A 17,079-nucleotide genomic window follows, 5' to 3' on the forward strand; every position below is an offset into this window, starting at 1 on the left:
CGTCCGGGTTAGGGGAGGGTTTGGTCGGGATGTCCTTGTCCCATCGCGCTCTAGCGACTCCTTGTGGCGGGCCGGGCGCATGCATGCTGACTTCGGTCGCCAGTTGTACAGTGTTTCCTCCGACACATTGGTGTGGCTGGCCTCCGGCTTAAGCAAGCAGTGTGTCAAGAAGCAGTGCGGCTTGGCTGGGTCGTGTTTCGGAGGACGCATGCCTCTCGACCTTCGCCTCTCATGAGTCCTTACAGGAGTTGCAGCGACGGGACAAGACTGTAACTACCAATTGGAAAGGGGTAAAAATAAAATAAAAAAAGTAACATTCATTAAAGGACTTGGTCTGATGGGAATCTGTGATGTCATTGGCCTCCCCCTTGCTTGAGGAGCAATAGAGAACAGAAGAGGAAAGGCCAACCACTTGTGCTATGTCATGATTTACCTGGACCACCTATTGAGATGTGCCTTTTGTTAAATAAATCAGGTGTGAAATGAGGTGAGAAGGACATATATTAAAATATATATGTTTAGCTCACACAATATAATTTGAAAGTATGCATTAAGGTGTGTGTGATATAATAAATGAGGCAAAAACGAATGTAGACATTAATAATTGCATTTTTATAGCTTCAAAAATATTTTTGACAATGGTGGGGGGCGAAGATGGAGGCATGGTGGCTTCAACACAGCGGCCCGATTATTCATCTAGTGTATATATATATATATATATGTGCTTGGTCTGACCACAAGTCAGAGACACCACTATGATGACACACCAAATGCGTTTGATCGATCCTTTTGGTCTTCTTCTAATGCCTCTTAATGGGAAAAAATTATCCAAAAGTAACTGCAAGTAGCCTAATCAGATTAAATTACTGAGTTTGGGTAATCCAAAAATTACGTTACTGATTACAATGTTGGACGGGTAACTAGTAACTGTAACGGATTACATTTAGAAAGTTACCTACCCAACCCTGCCTTTAGGATACGTTTTTGTTACCACATCACACATTAGGTTACAACTCCTGTGTACTGTGCAGTAGACCTATTTGCAAATGGCACGCAACATATCGAAGAAATTGGATTGTAGTAGACTAATCAGTGGATTGATTTAGGACCTTTTATAGTCTACAGGAATATTGATGTGGTTTAAAAATTTAAAAAGTACTTGCCATCGTGTATGTCACGTATCTCTAGCTCCCCTGTAGGTTTGGGCTACCAAAGAGCATTGAAATAAAGGGAGCCGTCGAACCAGTCTGGCTACTACTCTCTCTCCAGCACGGAAACCGGTTGCTGTCGGAATACGGCACTTCTATTATCAAATTATTTAATTTCAAGGGAGACAATTTTACTTTAAATTCGAGAATTCGTAAAGCCTACTACACAAGTGAAGAAGTTGAAGGTTGTGACAAGACCAACCTCACATCAAAGCGGCGCCCGAGACTATCGTGAATCCATTTGGGTGAGTATGTTTAACTATAACCACCGTCTACAGACCTTTTTCTCAAACGAAAGGTTACCCAAAATCCGTTTATTTGAATAGGCCTACTTATGAGGAGCCATTTCCCTCGTGTCTGTCTGTTGGTTCCATTTGATGGAGATCAAGTTTTGTAGGCTTTTTTTTTAGGGATGTGTAATGTCATACTGTATACAAAACCAATGGACACAGCTGTTACAAAGTCAGAAATTACGCATCAACTTTTCAATCTTCACTTGTTGCAGGTTTGAATGGATGATGCCACGTTAGACTCTATCCTTCACACACAAGTGGCCAAAGCATCCCCCTCCTGTTCTTCATGTCAATTCTCACTATTGTTTGATATAAATACTCTCTATCTCATTCATTCTCTCTCTCTCGCTCTCGCTCTCGCTCTCGCTCTCTCTCTCGCTCTCGCTCTCGTTGTCTTGTGGGACAACGTTTTGGTGATACCCTATCTGTGTCCTAATCTCTGGGGCTATACAGATGCCATATCTTAATTTGATCATCCTGTTGTTGCAGGAATGGTTTTAGCACAGCAGGAAATGGAAATGTGTAGTGTATTTGATGTTTAAAATGACTTCTAAAGTTTGTAATTTCCACTTAAAAATGTCAGACTTGATTTGCCTTAATGAAAAATGTATCAACCACAGGAGGTTGGTGGCACCTTAATTGGGGAGGATGGGCTCATGGTAATGGCTGGAGCGGAATTAGTGGAATGGTATCAAATACATCAAACATCCATGTGTTTGATGCCATTCCATTCGCTTCATTCCAGCCATTATTATGAGCTGTCCTCCTCTCAGCAGCCTCCTGTGGAATCAACCCCTACAAAAAATGTCCATTAATTATAATCCACATAACAATTCACATTTCCTGTTGCTCCAGGATTATTTTCCTGTTGTGTAAAACTGGCTCAAATTAAGATACAGCATCTGTATATGTTTTTCCATTTGGACAGTCAGTCCTTGACAATGGATGTACTGTAGTAGACGTTTTACTAGTGTTACAGTAGTCTAGTAGTGGACCAGAATGGGTCATGCATATGACATGCAGTCAAATACACGCACACATGCACATACACGCGCACACACAGTCACAAGTTCACACACATACTGTATATGCGTCACATGTCCTGCCATTTACTCCCAACAAAGGCATAGACACAAACAACCTGTCATCACAGACTCTTCTCTTTTCAAACTAGCACACATACACAGACACCCTGTCATTTCACACATGCATGCACACCACACAGACACAAATCCCCTGTTTTTTTACCATATTTTTTCCAATTTGCATCAATGCATATTGTCAGATAGACAGTCAGAGAGACAAACGCACAGGTGCGAGCGAACACAAACACACTGTCATGATCGCTTACGAATGGGACGGACCAAGGCGCAGCGTGAATAGCATACATGTTTATTTAACGAATAAACACCACGACAAAACAACAAACGAAACATGAAGTCCAAGGTAGCATACACACACAACATACCTTACACGGAACAAGATCCCACAACTAACAGGTGCCAAAAGGCTGCCTAAGTATGGTCCCCAATCAGAGACAACGAGCTACAGCTGCCTCTGATTGGGAACCACACCGGCCAACATAGATCTACACATTCTAGATCAACATAGACAATCAACATAGCACAACACGACACAGAAAATACACACCCTGATTCAACAAATGAGAGTCCTCAGAGTCAGGGCGTGACAGTACCCCCCCCCAAAGGTGCGAACTCCGACCGCGCCACATAAACATAACAGGGTAGGGGCCGGGTGGGCATTCCGCCTTGGAGGCGGATCCGGCTCCGGGCGTGACCACCACTTACTCTCCACCTCCCTGTTGCGCCCCTGGTCTGGTATGGACCTCGGCGCGCTGCTTCCCCTCTCCTTCCTCCCACGACGTACCAAGCCCTGTCTGGACCCTGGTGTGGGAGACCCCGAACCTGGAGGGGCTGACGTCTGGGTCTGGACTGGAACCGCTGACTGGAGCTGGACCCGACGACGGTGGATCGAACTGCTCTGGCTCCGGAGTGGAGCCGCTGACCGGAGCTGGATCAGGCACCGGTGGAGCGGACTGCTCTGGCTCCGGAGTGGAGCGGCTGACCGGAGCTGGACTGGACCCCGGTGGAGCGGATTGCTCTGGCTCCGGAGTGGATCCGCTGACCGGAGTAGGACTGGCTCCGGTGGAGCGGATTGCTCTGGCTCCGGAGTGGAGCAGCTGACCGGTGCCGGACCAGGCACCGGTGGAACAGGCACGGGCCGTGCCGGACTGGACACACGCACCACTGGCTTGGTGCGGGGAGCAGAAACGGGCCGGACCGGGCTGACGACGCGCACCACTGGCTTGGTGCGGGGAGCAGGAACGGGCCGTACCGGACTGGCGACGCGCACCAGGAGCAGGAACAGGCCGGGCCAGACTGGCGACGCGCACCACTGGCTTGGTGCGAGGGGCAGGAACAGGCCGGACCGGGCTGGTGACGCGCACCACTATCTTAGTGCGAGGGACAGGAACAGGCCGGACCGGGCTGGCGACGCGCACCACTGCTTTGGTGCGAGGGGCAGGAACAGGCCGGGTCGGGCTGGCGACGCGCACCACTGGTTTGGTGCGAGGGGCAGGAACAGGCCGGGCCGGGCTGGCGACGCGCACCACTGGTTTGGTGCGAGGGGCAGGAACGGGCCGGACCGTACTGGGAACACACACCACTGGCCTTGTGCGGGAAGCAGGAATGGGTCGGGCCGTACTGGGAACACGCACCACTGGCTTAGTGCGGGGACCAGGAACGGGCCGGACCGGACTGGCGACACGCACCACTTGCTTGGTGCGAGGAGCGGGACTGGGTTCCCTTATATACCCCCGCTCCTTCTGCTGCCTAACCAGCTCCTCTCGCCGTGCCTCTACACTCTCCTTCTCCCTTATAGCCTCCTGTAGCTCCTCCCTCTGACCAAATAACTCCTGCCCCCGTAACCTGCTGGCCTCCTCTCCTAACCTGCAGAATTGCCCTGTCGCTGCCTCCTGCTGCCTCGTCGTCCACACCGTGTGCCCCCCCAAAAAAATTTATTGGGGTTGCCTCTCGGGTCTCCGTCGTCGGCACTGTTGCCGCCGTTTCTCCTCTCCTACCTGGGCATCCTCCTTCATCGCCTTCCGGTAGCGGACGGCCTCCTCCTCCGTGATTCTCCCCCAACCGAGGAGGACATCTACTAACGTAACCTCCTGTTTAATTCCCGGCGTTTGCTCCTGAACACGCTGCTTGGTCCTATTTTGGTGGGATCTTCTGTCACGATCGCTTACGAACGGGACGGACCAAGGCGCAGCGTGAATAGCATACATGTTTATTTAACGAATAAACACCACGACAAAACAACAAACGAAACGTGAAGTCCAAGGTAGCATACACACAACATACCTTACACTGAACAAGATCCCACAACTAACAGGTGCCAAAAGGCTGCCTAAGTATGGTCCCCAATCAGAGACAACGAGCTACAGCTGCCTCTGATTGGGAACCACACCGGCCAACATAGATCTACACATTCTAGATCAACATAGACAATCAACATAGCACAACACGACACAGAAAATACACACCCTGACTCAACAAATAAGAGTCCTCAGAGTCAGGGCGTGACACACACGACAAGCAGATACACACACATAGACACAAAAGGAACTGTGAGCCAATAGCCGCAGGAAGATGTTGGGGGTGCTGAACATATTTGCCCGCGTTACAGATGGCTGTTTTTTTTTTTCTTCAATTTTTCAGGGGGTGCTGCAGCACCCTCAGAATCCCTACTTCCCGCGGCTATTAATGAGCCCAGAAAAGCCAAGTAGTACAGTGGTCCTACCTCACTTCTACCAACACGTCTCCTGCACCACTAGGGGAGCTAAAACTCTAGACCACGTTTATTCTACCCACAGAAACGGATACAAAGCTCTCCCTCGTCCTCCCTTCGGCAAATCTGACCATGACTCCATTCTTCTGCTTCCCGTTTACAAGCAAAAGCTCAAACAGGAAGTACCAGTGATGCGCTCAATACGGAAGTGGTCGGATGAAGCAGATGCGAGGCTACAAGACTGTTTTGCTAGTACAGACTGGGATATGTTCCGATGTTCATCCGATAGCATTGAGGAGTTTACCACAACAGTCACAGGCTTCATCAATAAGTGCATAGACGATGTTGTCCCCACAGTGACTATAAGAACGTATCCAAACCAAAAACCATGGATTACAGGCAATATCCGCGCTGGGCTAAAGGCTAGAGCTACCGCTTACAAGGAACGGGACATGGACGCATACAAGAAAGCCCGATATGACCTCAGACGAGACATCAAACATGTAAAATAACAGTATAGGAGGAATCCAATTACACCGGCTCTGACTCTCGTTGTATGTGCCAGGGCTTGCAGACGATAATGGATTACAAAGGGAAAGAGTTGCCATGAGTTGCCCTGCGATGCAGAACTCCCAAACGAGCGAAATGCCTTTTATGCTTGCTTCGAGGAATATAACATGTTGCCTTACGTGAAAGCCCCTGTTTTTCTGTATGACTATGTGATCACAAGGCCGCCTGCCAGACAGAATACCAGGGCGCGTTCTCAAAGCATGCGCAGACCAGCTGGCAAGTGTCTTCACAGACATTTTCAATATCTCCTTGTCCCAGTCTGTAATCCCAACATGTTTCAAGCTGACCACCATTGCCTAAATGACTATCGCCCTGTAGCACTTACATCTGTAATTATGAAGTGCTTTGAAAGGCTGGTCATGACACACATCAACACCATCATCCCAGACTCCCTAGACCCACTCAATTCGCATACTGCCCCAACAGATCCACAGATGATGCAATCTCAATTGCACTTCACACTGCCCTCTCCCACCTGGACAAGAGCGGAAATAACTATGTGAGAATGCTGTTCCTAGACTACAGCTCAGCGTTCAACACCATAGTCCCCTCCAAGCTCATCACCAAGTTAGGGACCCTGGGACTGAACCCCTCCCTCTGCAACTGGATCCTGGACTTCCTTACGGGCCGGTCCCAGGGGGTGAGGGTAGGCAACAACACCTCCGCCACGATGACCCTCAACAGCTGCACCATCGAGAGCATCTTGACTGGCTGCATCACCGCTTGGTATGGTAAATGATCGCAAAGCGCTACAGAGGGTGGTGCGAACAGCCCAGTACATCACTGGGGCTGAGCTCCCTGCCATCCAGGACCTTTATATCAGGCGGTGTCAGAGGAAGGCCCAAATTGCTACCGCACATTGATCTGGTACTGGTACTCCCTGTATATAGCTCCATTCTTGTGTTTTTGTTTTTTTTCCTCTTGTGTTACTATTTAATTGTTATTATTATCTTTAAACTCTGCATCGTTGGGAAGGGCTCGTAAGCAAGCATTTCCCGGTAAAGTCTACACCAGTTGTATTCAGCGCATGTGACAAATACAATTTGATTTGATATGTAGTGATAGAACCTGGCATGACTGAGTGTGAGGAGTACATTGATTTATTATCTGACTATTGATTGGATCCCATTATCATGCCATGCATCACTCATACACAGTAGAAACCCCCAGGCCCTGCATACAGACCACATACTGTACATGCACAGGGCATATGGACACACCTTCTCTCTGTCTTTCTCTTTTTTCACAGAAGGATTTCCAGCTGTGTTGTGGTTAAGCAGAACACATTGGCCCGTGGCTGATAAAAGAGGGATATGTAAATATTTACAGAAACAGAGCATGCCTTTGCACTCCAGCATTAGCAGGGAAGGCTGTGTGTGGGTGGTTGTGTGTAAATAATAATAATTCTGTTTTTGTTGCTAAATCAACAAGCCATAATGGAACATTTGTTAAGCCTTCATTAACGTGATGTAATAACATCTCTATAAACCATTACCATTCATAAACAATTCCATTCCTCATGCAAGGTGATGTCATCACACACACACACACACACACATATAGAGCAGAAAAGGTCTGTTCTATATAAAACATCCGGATAAGGGCGCTGTCAGAGTCTGCTTTTGTTCAAGTTATCAGTGTTAGTGCAGGACTAACCATCAAACACACACAGGAAATGCATACCTAAAAGGAGGCAGTGTAGTTGTTTATTGACAGTTCTTTTCAATCGCTTTGGTGCTCTTTTCACAAGTATGTGGAGAATTTTATAAACTCTTAATACAAAACTCCAAACTGGTAACACTTGTAACACAGCAAGTCTTCTATTCAAAACCTTTTATTTTGTATTCATTTTGTTTGGAAACTTTCACCACACAACCATTGATCCAAAATATAAGTTTACTGTGAAATACCATGAGAACATTGATTTAATCACCAAAACACAACATCATGATATCTTCACAATTTAGTTGTTTTAACTAACAGTTAATCTAATAGCAAAAAATGCAAGATGCAAAATTGCCCTTTGAATGTAATATGCTATAACACTGTAAATTCCAGTATATTACACTGTTTTCACATTAGTCAATACACTGGCACTACCCATAAAAATGGACTAAAAATATAATTTCCCTAATTTCTATCCCATGTGTGATCAAATCGCTATAGCGTGATTTAAATTGAAAGACAATGTTCCCACGTTCGGGGAGACTGCATTCACGGTAAACGCTGCATATGTCGCCTCAATCAGAAATTACCTTTACCGTTATAGCTCTGAACTTTCGCAATACAGATTGAATTGGGGCCTAGATTTCAATCGCACTACAGCGCAGATCTTCAACGCTAAGTATTGAATCGATTCAATTGAAAATGTGCTTAGTGGTTTAAAACCACTGCCTTTTTGAGGATCTGTTTTGAGTTTTGTACTAACTGTTGTGAAACTACCACATACTTGTGAAAATCGCAGCAAAGCGATTAAAAAAACTGTAATGTGATACAAATCATGGGGTTTGGTTGTTTTCTTGTGTGCATAGCCGCGAAGTAGGGAGGATGATAAATACATGTGAAAAAATCCCTCCAAACCCAATTTATGTCTGTGTCTGTTTCCATTCGTTTATAGTTTATCTGCCTCGATCTTGCTGCTATACGCTTGTCATAATTCTATCTACACACAGAGTTCTGTTTATTGTCCCGACATTCTTTTATGGTTCCTGATGATGCCGGGTGCCTTACTTGCCTCTTATCTTTGAAATACATTTTAGTTGACCTTCCACATCTGTTCTGTCATCCCTCTTTCTTCCCTCACTTCTACAGAATGCAGTAGCTCTGGAAAACAACCAGAAAAAGAGTGAGAGGGGGGGGAAGAGGGAAAAAGAGGAAGCATGGCTCAGATTAAGCTGCAGAATGTGGAGGACTACTATGAGATTGGAGAGGTGCTTGGCAGGTGAGTGAGAAGGTTTGGAGTAGAGAATGGAACAGCACTAGACTTGAATTGATGTTCATTTGAATTGATTTGAATTGAACTTTACTTAATTTACATATAAAGCTAGGAATACACTTCTAAGTAAATAGTACTAGAAAGGTGCAATGCCCCACTCTGTTACTCTCTCTCATCTCAAATTCAAACAAGCTTTAGGCCTATTAGCATCACAGGAGTACAGTCGTGGTCAAACGTTTTGAGAATGACACAAATACTAATTTTCACAAAGTCTGCTGCCTCAGTTTTGCATATACTCCAGAATGTCATGAAGAGTGATCAGATGAATTGCACTGCATTTCAGCCCTGCCACAAAAGGACCAGCTGCCATCATGTCAGTGATTCTCTCGTTAACACAGGTGAGAGTGTTGACGAGGACAAGGCTGGAGATCACTCTGTCATGCTGATTGAGTTAGAATAACAGACTGGAAGCTTTAAAAGGAGGGTGGGGTTGCTTCTCAGCCAAGGGAGTGGGCTCACTCATGATTTTGCCTAAGAACACAACCATGAATAAAGAATGGTACCAACACATCCTCCGAGAGCAACTTCTCCCAACCATCCAAGAACAGTTTGGTGACGACCAATGCCTTTTCCAGCATGATGGAGCACCTTGCCATAAGGCAAAAGTAATAACTAAGTGGCTCGGGGAACAAAACATCGACATTTTGGGTCCATGGCCAGGAAACTCCCCAGACCTTAATCCCATTGAGAACTTGTGGTCGATCCTCAAGAGGCAGGTGGACAAACAAAAACCCACAAATTCTGACAAGCATTGATTATGCCAGAATGAGCTGCCATCAGTCAGGATGTGGCCCAGAAGTTAATTGACAGCATGCCAGGGCGGATTGCAGAGGTCTTGAAAAAGAAGGGTCAACACTGCAAATATTGACTCTTTGCATAAACTTAATGTAATTGTCAATAAAAGCCTTTGACACTTATGGAATGCTTGTAATTATACTTCAGTATACCATAGTAACATCTGACAAAAATATCTCATAACACTGAAGCAGCGAACTTTGTGAAGACCAATACTTGTGTCATTCTCAAAACTTTTGACCACGACTGTAGTTCAGCGTAAAAAGAGCACAATGCAAAAGTTCCCTACAATATCATCCCTCTCTGTCCCCCTCTAGTGGTCACTTTGGGCAGGTGCGTGCGGTGCTGGAGCGGGCGTCCGGGGTCCGCTGGGCAGGGAAGTTCCTGAAGCTGCGTCGGAGCGCCAGCAGCCGCCTGGGCCTGGAGAGGAGGAGCGTGGAGAGGGAGGTGGAGATACTGCAGAGCCTGCAGCACGCCAACATCATGGCCCTCAGGGACGTGTTTGAGAGTCGCGCCGAGATGGTGCTCATTGTGGAGCTGTGAGTCAGATGGGGACAGATGGAGGGAGGGGGAGACTTCTGCTGGTCTCTGTCTGTCTGTCTGTCTTCCCCCTCAGCCCACAGCAGGCTCTGTCCCACCTTGTTTAATGGGAACACAATGAGAAGCACTTGGTCCCGTCAGCCCATCTAATCCTCCTATCATTACTGGCACTAATCTAATAGTCCAGGCCAGACAGACAACTCAAAGCCTATGAATATAACTGAACAACAGCCCCTTGAGATCTTGAAGCGAACTTTTTCATAACTTGGTCTAGTTATTATAAGTCGACAGATGTAGGATCTTAATTTCAAAGTGGAAATTACAAACTTCAGAAGCCTTTTAAACCTCAAATATATTGCAAGTTTTAAATGTTCTCCTGCAACAGGGTGATCAAAATTAAGATCCTACATCTGTATGTGATAAAGATATTCTCCTGACAAAATTACATCTACTTCATTTTTGTACATTTTCTCTCTCTTCTTTCTCACTGTCTCCCCCCCCCCCCCCACCCTCTCTCTGCTCTAGTATCAGTGGTGGGGAGCTGTTTGATTTCATAGCAGAGAAGGAGAGCCTGTCTGAGGAGGAGGCCATAGAGTTCCTGAAGCAGATCCTCAAGGGAGTGGGCTTTATGCACACTAAGAACATTGCCCACTTTGACCTCAAGGTGAGACACACAGGAATAGAAATAGAGCGGATAGAAAGCAGTGTTTCCCCGTAACATGAATTAGGTGGGACGGGCCTCCCCTTTTCTGACTCTGTTGCCCCTTGCCTAAATCCATTTGGGCTGTTTTTCATTCCGTCAGGATTTGGCATTGTGTGTGTAACGCTCTCTGTTTTCCATTTAGCCAGAGAACATCATGCTGGCTGACAAGACAATGCCACACCCTCACATCAAGATCATTGACTTTGGACTGGCCCACCGCCTCAAACAGGGGGAGGAGTACAAGAGCCTATCTGGGACCCCACAGTACATTGGTAAGTGGAACATTCCACGTGTTTACTGACTGTGTTTGTTTGGTGGAAATTGTGTCAGTCAGTATGTGTGTCATGTTGTGTGAGCATTTTGTTAATGTGTGATTGTGGTGTGTATGTTTCACGTGTGTACAGTGTGTCTTTCTGTCTGTTTGAGTTTTTATTTAGCCTGAGCCTCTAGAAAGGCCCTGAGGTTTCCGTGGAAACAGTTTCCAAGGGGTAGTAGTGTGGTTGTGGACAGGATATGACATCAGAGCGTGTGGTGGGGCGCTGGGGGTAGTGAGAGAGAGATGTGTGACTAGGTGAGAAGTTTCAACAGACCTGAAATACATGATACAAACTGAGTCGCCAACACAAAAAGTGTAACGGAATGATTACTTTAAGAAAGGGCAGGAGGGTTGCATGGGTATTATTGTAGGGCCATGGGTTCTACCATAACCCACTCATTCCCCAATTAGTTGGCCATTTTCATGTGTTTTACTGTAATATTTTAGGATTTATTTTGAGTATTTAAAGTCTGTTGTGAGAGAATGCCATTATATTGTGCAACAGCAGTGTTAGCATCACCTAGTGTTTCCCTAACACAATGGCACAGTGACAGTTGTGACAAAAGGAAGTTACACTCTCCTCTATTTTATTCTCAGCTCCTTACAAAACATGTCTCTCTCTTTTACTATCCATTATTTTCTTCTCTTACACATACTCTGTTTTTCTGGATAAGGCTGGATTGTGTTATGTGTATCTCATTATCTCTCCCTTTCTCTCTTTCTCTCTCACCCCCTTCTCCCTTTCCGTTCTCCTCCCAGCCCCTGAGGTGATTAACTACGAACCACTGAGCGAGGCAGCCGACATGTGGTAACCATTACTACAATGTTATTCATTAGAAGAACAAAAGAAAATGTCCCAGCTGCCTTGACTGTCAGGGTAAATAGTTTTCTGCTCACAAAGTCACTCATATCTCTCTTCTCTTTCCTCTCCAGGAGTATTGGTGTGATAACCTACATATTGTGAGTATACAAAACCAGCGGACAATTTGAACTTTACATATCGCTGACATATCGTAGCTACAAGTGGAGGCTGGTGGGAGAAGCTATAGGAGGATGGGCTCATTGTAATGTCTGGAATGAAATAATGGAACGGTATCAAACAAACGAAACCTCATGTTTGACTCCATTCCATTAATTCAATTCCAGCCATTACAATGAGCCTGTCCTCTTATAACTCCTCTCACCAGCCTCCTCTGGTAGCTACACATATTCTCTAATACCCCCCTATTCTACAGGTTGAGTGGTTTGTCCCCCTTTCAAGGAGATAATGACGAGGAGACACTAAAGAACATCGTGGGGATGATCTATGAGTTTGAAGAGAACTATTTCAACCAGACCAGCGTCATGGCCAAAGACTTTATTGAGAAACTGCTGCTCAAAGACCCAATGTAAACAAATGATCACTCATTCATTTATTAGTGTAATTGATATGGTTATTGTCTATAACCTCTGTATACTACGCAACAAAGTATTACCTAATGATGCGTGTCCCTCCTACAGAGAGAGAATGACAGCGGATGAATGTCTAGTACACCCTTGGATCAAGGTGAGAGAAGAGAGAATTGGGATTTGATTGGGGTAACTTTAATATATAAACCCAACATAAGCACATTATTGTGCTGAAGGTTTGAGTATGAGTTTGAGTAGGGAAGCTTGAGTTGTGAGTATGCTTCACACTGAAAAGCTGTGAACTGCATGTCACTTTGGATAAAGGCAAAACGTATATTAAAATATCATGTTATATATTTCCTTGTTTATCAGCCCCTCACGCGCAAACAGGCGGCTAACAGAAGTCGATCGTCCATCAACATAAAAAGCTTCAAGAAGTTCAACGCCAAGAGGAAATGGAAGGTGAGTCCCAGTGGTGCATCTCAATACTCCAAAGTAGCCCTCTAAGTTTCTCCTACCCTGTCTCTGCGTTGGTGTGCAGTAGTCCTACAATATTGGTGAGAGGGGGACACCTGCTGGTCCAGACATTGTATTGCATCGTATTTGCCTTCTTTTTCTATCCAAAGTTCTGATCTCCTATGGACACCTTCTCTTTTCATACCCTTCTTAAATCCTCCCCATTTCTCTCTCTGTAGATGTCCTATAACATGGTGTGGGCGTGTAACAGACTATTTCGCCTGCAGTTGCAGTGTAAAAGCAGGTCCCAGGAGGACCCGGAACTGGTGAGAGAGATCACAAAGGACTGGGTCTAGAACAGGGGACATGCTGGTTTCTGTCCTTTTCTTAAAGTCTGACTAAGCCCTGTAGAACTAGCTGTGTGTACTGTCTGAGCAATCAATAACACACATTTTAATCAATCGTAATATACTAATCAATTACATGCCAGGGAAGGAACAAAAACAGGAAAACTACACCCCTAGCAGGCTGAAGTTCTGCACCCGTATTTCATAATCATTTTACTATCCCTTTATTTGAACTGTTATAATTTATACTCTCAATATCGACATATCGACGATGCTGTTGATATGCTTATGTCTGACTATCTCTGCATTTGTCCACTTGTCAGAGGCAGTGTGAGAGCGACCAGGAGGACACCGAGACCAAGCCTGCTTCTCTCATTCGCCGCAGACTCAGCAGCAGTTCCTAAATAAGACCACCGGGGCACTAACACACCACACAGCCTCAGACCGCCTCTATCCCACCATGGGGAAATGGAGAGAAGCCTCTTGTGAGTGATGCACAGATCAACAATACTCTGAGTTACAGAGTGACAGACTATGGCAGTGACAAAATGAGTAACGAACCCGTGATGTGCAGGTGCCTAAAGCCAGTGTTAGCTCACAGAGTTAAATCTTCATGTCTCAGACACGGTTCCTGATCAAACCAGTGTAGTTTACCAAACCACTTCTGTTACACTTCACCCCCATTTGACCTAGGTGTAGCCTTTTTACATTTACTGAAATGTATTTGTCTGTGCCTTTTAGGTTTGACCAAAAGAATGTCTGAAAATGCCAAAACTTTTGTTTAGGTTTGAAGGTTTACGGGATAGTTTGTCCTACAATTACAATTATTATGCCTTACAATATTATGTGGTTATTATTTATTCTCTACCACATGTTCTGATATTTTTGACTGTATCCAAACTGATTTTATTTAAGTTTCTTAGACATTTGCATTTCATACAATTAACTAGAAAAAAGTTATTTTTAACAAATAGGGAACTATACAAGGCCATACAATTAGAAATGCAAGGCCTGTTTTTCTAAGTCTGCCCTTAAGTGGATACATTATTTTATTATGTGTCATAATTTGGATATCATATGTTTATACAGAGCTACTTTACTATACACAGTTACAGCCATGTTTGATACTGAGTGTTTGACATTGACATGTGTAATGTAGTCTTAGTTTGTAGAGCTTTTAAGCCTTATCAAACTTGAAAATGTAGATATACTTTATTGAACATTTCAACTATCTTTGGCTTATGTCAAAGGTCAAACTATTTTTTTTATAATAATGAGCATTTCATACTGACAACAAACATGTTTTAGTTTTGTGAATTGTGTGATGGTGAATAAAAAATGTTAGTCTACGATGTTTAAGCTATTACAGTATATACGTTTGTTATTTTGAAAGCCTGCAATTTTTAAAAGTCAGCAGACTACTTGCACTGGGTTGAGTCGTCAGTTTCTGTGGCACATGATGCTACCATATCTGAACCATGACGTCAAGATAGTCAGTGAACTGCAACCTGTATCTAGCCTAACCACAGTGAACCTAAACTTAACATCACAATCATTGTGAAAGTTCATTGTAACAGACAAACTGTTTAGAAGAAGTGAAGCCTACAAACTTCAGTCCTTCAGTTCTTATTCTAAATGTTCTAAATTGGTTCCAGGCTGTCATCCTCATATTCTTATCAAAGGGTGGGGAATTGTCTCCATTTTCCTTTGGGTTTGTACAAGGGTATGGAGGTTTTGAAACTGGGGGTTGAATAGTTGGCACTTCCAAGATGAGCAGGATCCAATGATTCAGCAGCATTCTTGGAGAGAGGGGGCCAAGGAAATAAAGAGCTTTCACACACTGTAAATTCCTGAATCTGCCCATGCCCTCTCTCCTTCCAATGTGCACCCCTACAGAGCGCATGCCCGTTGAAATAGAGGACTCACCAACAGACGCACTCGATTATGCAAGGGAGGTGAGTTTGTAATTAAGAATGCATAATGTAATAAGTGTTCTGGGTATACAGTATATTTGTAATACGCACGCACGAACACACACATACTGTACATACAGGTGAGAGGAGATGCGCAAACAGCCATGTCTAGCGAAACTGGGTAACAGGATACACACGGCTAGCCAAGCATTACCGTGGGAGTGGCGACTCATACAGAGTGAGACAAACAAAACGTCAAACTGGTTTCCTTCTCGAGATCAAGTGACACATGGCACTTTACCTGTAGACGTTTGGGGAATTCGGATGGTCTGTATTTCTTTTTATTAATTGGACTAAGTAAAATGTTATAATTATTATCAGCAAGACTGTGGTAAATATATAATTTAAATGGTATTATACTGTAGTTTTTCCGACTAAACAGTGGGAAGACGTGAAAAGCATTGGACAATCATTACATCTGAGCGCTGGTTGGAAAGTAGGCTATCGCAACAGGTGCAGCCACCAAACCGGTGAGTCATTTGCAAGTACTTTATACATTTTTACCTGACCATGAACTAAAGGTCCGTTAAAAAGTCTAAAATGTAGGTTTATATTAAACCTATTTGTTAAATGTATTGTTGAAGTCGGAAGTTTACATACACCTTAGCCAAATACATTTAAACTCAGTTTTTCACAATTCCTGACATTTAATCCTAGTAAAAATTCCCTGTTTTAGGTCAGTTAGGATCACCACTTTATTTTAAGAATGTGAAATGTCAGAATAATGGTAGAGAGAGATTTATTTAAGCTTTTATTTCTTTCATCACATTCCCAGTGGGTCAGAAGTTTACATACATTCAATTAGTATTTGGTAGCATTGCCTTTAAATTGTTTAACTTGGGTCAGACATTTCAGGTAGCCTTCCACAAGCTTCCCGCAATATTTTTTATTTTTTTATTTCACCTTTATTTAACCAGGTAAACCAGTTGAGAACAAGTTCTCATTTACAACTGCGACCTGGCCAAGATAAAGCAAAGGAGTGCGATAAAAACAACAACACAGAGTTACATATGGGGTAAAACAAAACAAAGTCAAAAATACAACAGAAATACATATAATATACAGTGTGCAAATTTAGCAAGTTATGGAGGTAAGGCAATAAAATAGGCTATAGTGCAAAATAATTACAATTTAGTATTAACACTGGAATGATGTGCAAGAGATGATGTGCAAATAGAGATACTGGGGTACAAATGAGCAAAATAAATAACAATATAGGGATGAGGTAGTTGGGCGGGCTAATTTCAGATGGGCTGTGTACAGGTGCAGTGATCGGTAAGGTGCTCTGACAACTGATGCTTAAAGTTAGTGAGGGAGATAAGTGTCTCCAGCTTCAGAGATTTTTGCAATTTGTTCCAGTCATTGGCAGCAGAGAACTGGAAGGAATTGCGGCCAAAGGAGGTGTTGGCTTTGGGGATGACCAGTGAGATATACCCGCTGGAGCGCAGACTACGGGTGGGTGTTGCTATGGTGACCAATGAGCTAAGATAAGGCGGGGATTTGCCTAGCAGTGATTTATAGATGGCCTGGAGCCAGTGGGTTTGGCGACGAATATGTAGTGAGGACCAGCCAACAAGAGCGTACAGGTCACAGTGGTGGGTATTATATGGGGCTTTGGAGACAAAACGGATGGCACTGTGATAGACAACATCCAATTTGCTGAGTAGAGTGTTGGAGGCTA

At 44.4% G+C, this 17,079-nt stretch overlaps 1 protein-coding gene across 1 annotated transcript; it reads left to right on the forward strand.

Moving 5' to 3' along the window:
• Positions 1-973: 973 nt before the first annotated feature.
• LOC311126533 (death-associated protein kinase 2-like) lies at positions 974-14,787 on the forward strand. The gene is made up of 12 exons (XM_084158531.1): positions 974-1,453; positions 8,696-8,825; positions 9,992-10,213; positions 10,740-10,878; positions 11,060-11,189; positions 11,993-12,041; positions 12,167-12,193; positions 12,469-12,621; positions 12,734-12,779; positions 12,995-13,084; positions 13,318-13,404; positions 13,749-14,787. The coding sequence occupies exons 2-12, from the start codon at positions 8,764-8,766 to the stop codon at positions 13,827-13,829; spliced, it is 1,086 nt and encodes a 361-aa protein (XP_084014657.1). The 5' UTR covers positions 974-1,453; positions 8,696-8,763; the 3' UTR covers positions 13,830-14,787.
• Positions 14,788-17,079: the final 2,292 nt, after the last annotated feature.

This window comes from Coregonus lavaretus, assembly GCF_964263955.1.
Source record: "Coregonus lavaretus genome assembly, chromosome: 3".
In the NCBI taxonomy this organism is placed as follows: Eukaryota; Metazoa; Chordata; class Actinopteri; order Salmoniformes; family Salmonidae; genus Coregonus; species Coregonus lavaretus.

Excerpts from the sequence above, each read along its gene's own strand:
- LOC311126533 (XM_084158531.1), top strand. The coding sequence starts at position 8,764 with ATGGCTCAGATTAAGCTGCAGAATGTGGAGGACTACTATGAGATTGGA. Across the intron at positions 10,214-10,739 it reads ATGGTGCTCATTGTGGAGCT|TATCAGTGGTGGGGAGCTGT; the intron begins GTGAGTCAGATG and ends TCTCTGCTCTAG. Across the intron at positions 13,405-13,748 it reads CCCAGGAGGACCCGGAACTG|AGGCAGTGTGAGAGCGACCA; the intron begins GTGAGAGAGATC and ends TCCACTTGTCAG.